The sequence below is a fragment of the Cyprinodon variegatus genome, unplaced genomic scaffold (genome assembly GCF_000732505.1).
Source record: "Cyprinodon variegatus isolate N-32 unplaced genomic scaffold, C_variegatus-1.0 Scaffold522, whole genome shotgun sequence".
Lineage (NCBI taxonomy): Eukaryota > Metazoa > Chordata > Actinopteri > Cyprinodontiformes > Cyprinodontidae > Cyprinodon > Cyprinodon variegatus.
The window spans coordinates 115,833-116,819 of NW_015150975.1; the positions used below are offsets into that span (position 1 = coordinate 115,833).

General features: G+C 46.0%; 1 protein-coding gene across 1 annotated transcript in view; it reads right to left on the bottom strand.

Annotated features, from left to right (window-relative positions):
• Positions 1-987, bottom strand: part of LOC107095070 (PHD and RING finger domain-containing protein 1-like) — a 7,651-nt gene that overhangs the window by 3,808 nt on the left and 2,856 nt on the right. Inside the window, exons 3-5 of the mRNA XM_015391041.1 lie at positions 691-818; positions 520-611; positions 110-315 (exon numbers count right to left, since the gene is read on the bottom strand). Of these exons, the coding sequence (XP_015246527.1) occupies positions 110-315; positions 520-611; positions 691-818 (426 nt within the window). The remainder of the gene's footprint in view (positions 1-109; positions 316-519; positions 612-690; positions 819-987) is intronic.

A 987-nucleotide genomic window follows, 5' to 3' on the forward strand; every position in this document is an offset into this window, starting at 1 on the left:
AAATGAGCCTCGTGCCATAAAGCGGGAATCATGTGAGACTGGTTTCTTGAACATGACATCTGAAACGGAATCCACAGTCAGCAGACCTTAACCTCTCCCACCCACTCACCCAGGAGGTTTGGGGCCGTGGATACGGACTGCTGCTTCCCCCTCTGCTCTGGATCCTTGCGCTCCGTCGTCTTTCTGTGACGCGGCTGGGACGGTTCACGGTTGAAGCTCGCAGGCGGCTGCTTGTAGAAGGGGTTTGGTCCATATCAGAGAGAAGGTCCGTGATTTCTCCATCGCTGATGTCTGCCTCTTCTGCCAGAAAGCTCTCTGAAAACAGAAATATTTTTCAGGTCTGCATGTTTGGATAAATGCTGCTTTGATGACACTTCTCATTATTTATAACTGAAGGTAGCATCAAACATCTCTGCTTTAGTTTTAATCCTATTTTCCTGGTAGTATCAGCAACTACTGGAGGAAGTGAGTAAACTTTGTGTTGTTAGATTCAACACATCTTACTGATTAAATAAATACCTGAATTCTGCAAGGTGGTGGCACAGTCAGGGCAGGCCCAGTCTCCCTCAGGGGCAGAATTTAGAGGTGGAGTCAGGCAGTCCATGTGATACCTGTAGGAACGATGGTAGCACATCAATGCGATCTCAAAGACGAGGCTAAAACGACTGTGTAGTTGAAGGTAAGCTTTACCCTGAGTCACAGTGTCTGCACACCAACAGTCGGTCCCTGCGGCCGCTTCGCCCACATTCCTCACAGATAACTACGCTTCTCCAATCCTCCTCAGTCTCATCGTCCTTTCTGCGCGTCGTCACTTTAAGCTGCAAGGCAACGGCCAACCAAAAGTGTCATGATTGAAAGAAATAAATGTCCAACACATTTCTAGGCTAAATAAAAAAATAAATAAATCTGCATTTCAACAAAGGCAGGAATCTTTACTCAACTTCTACACATGTTGTCTGTGAAGCATTTATTCATTTAATTCATAGG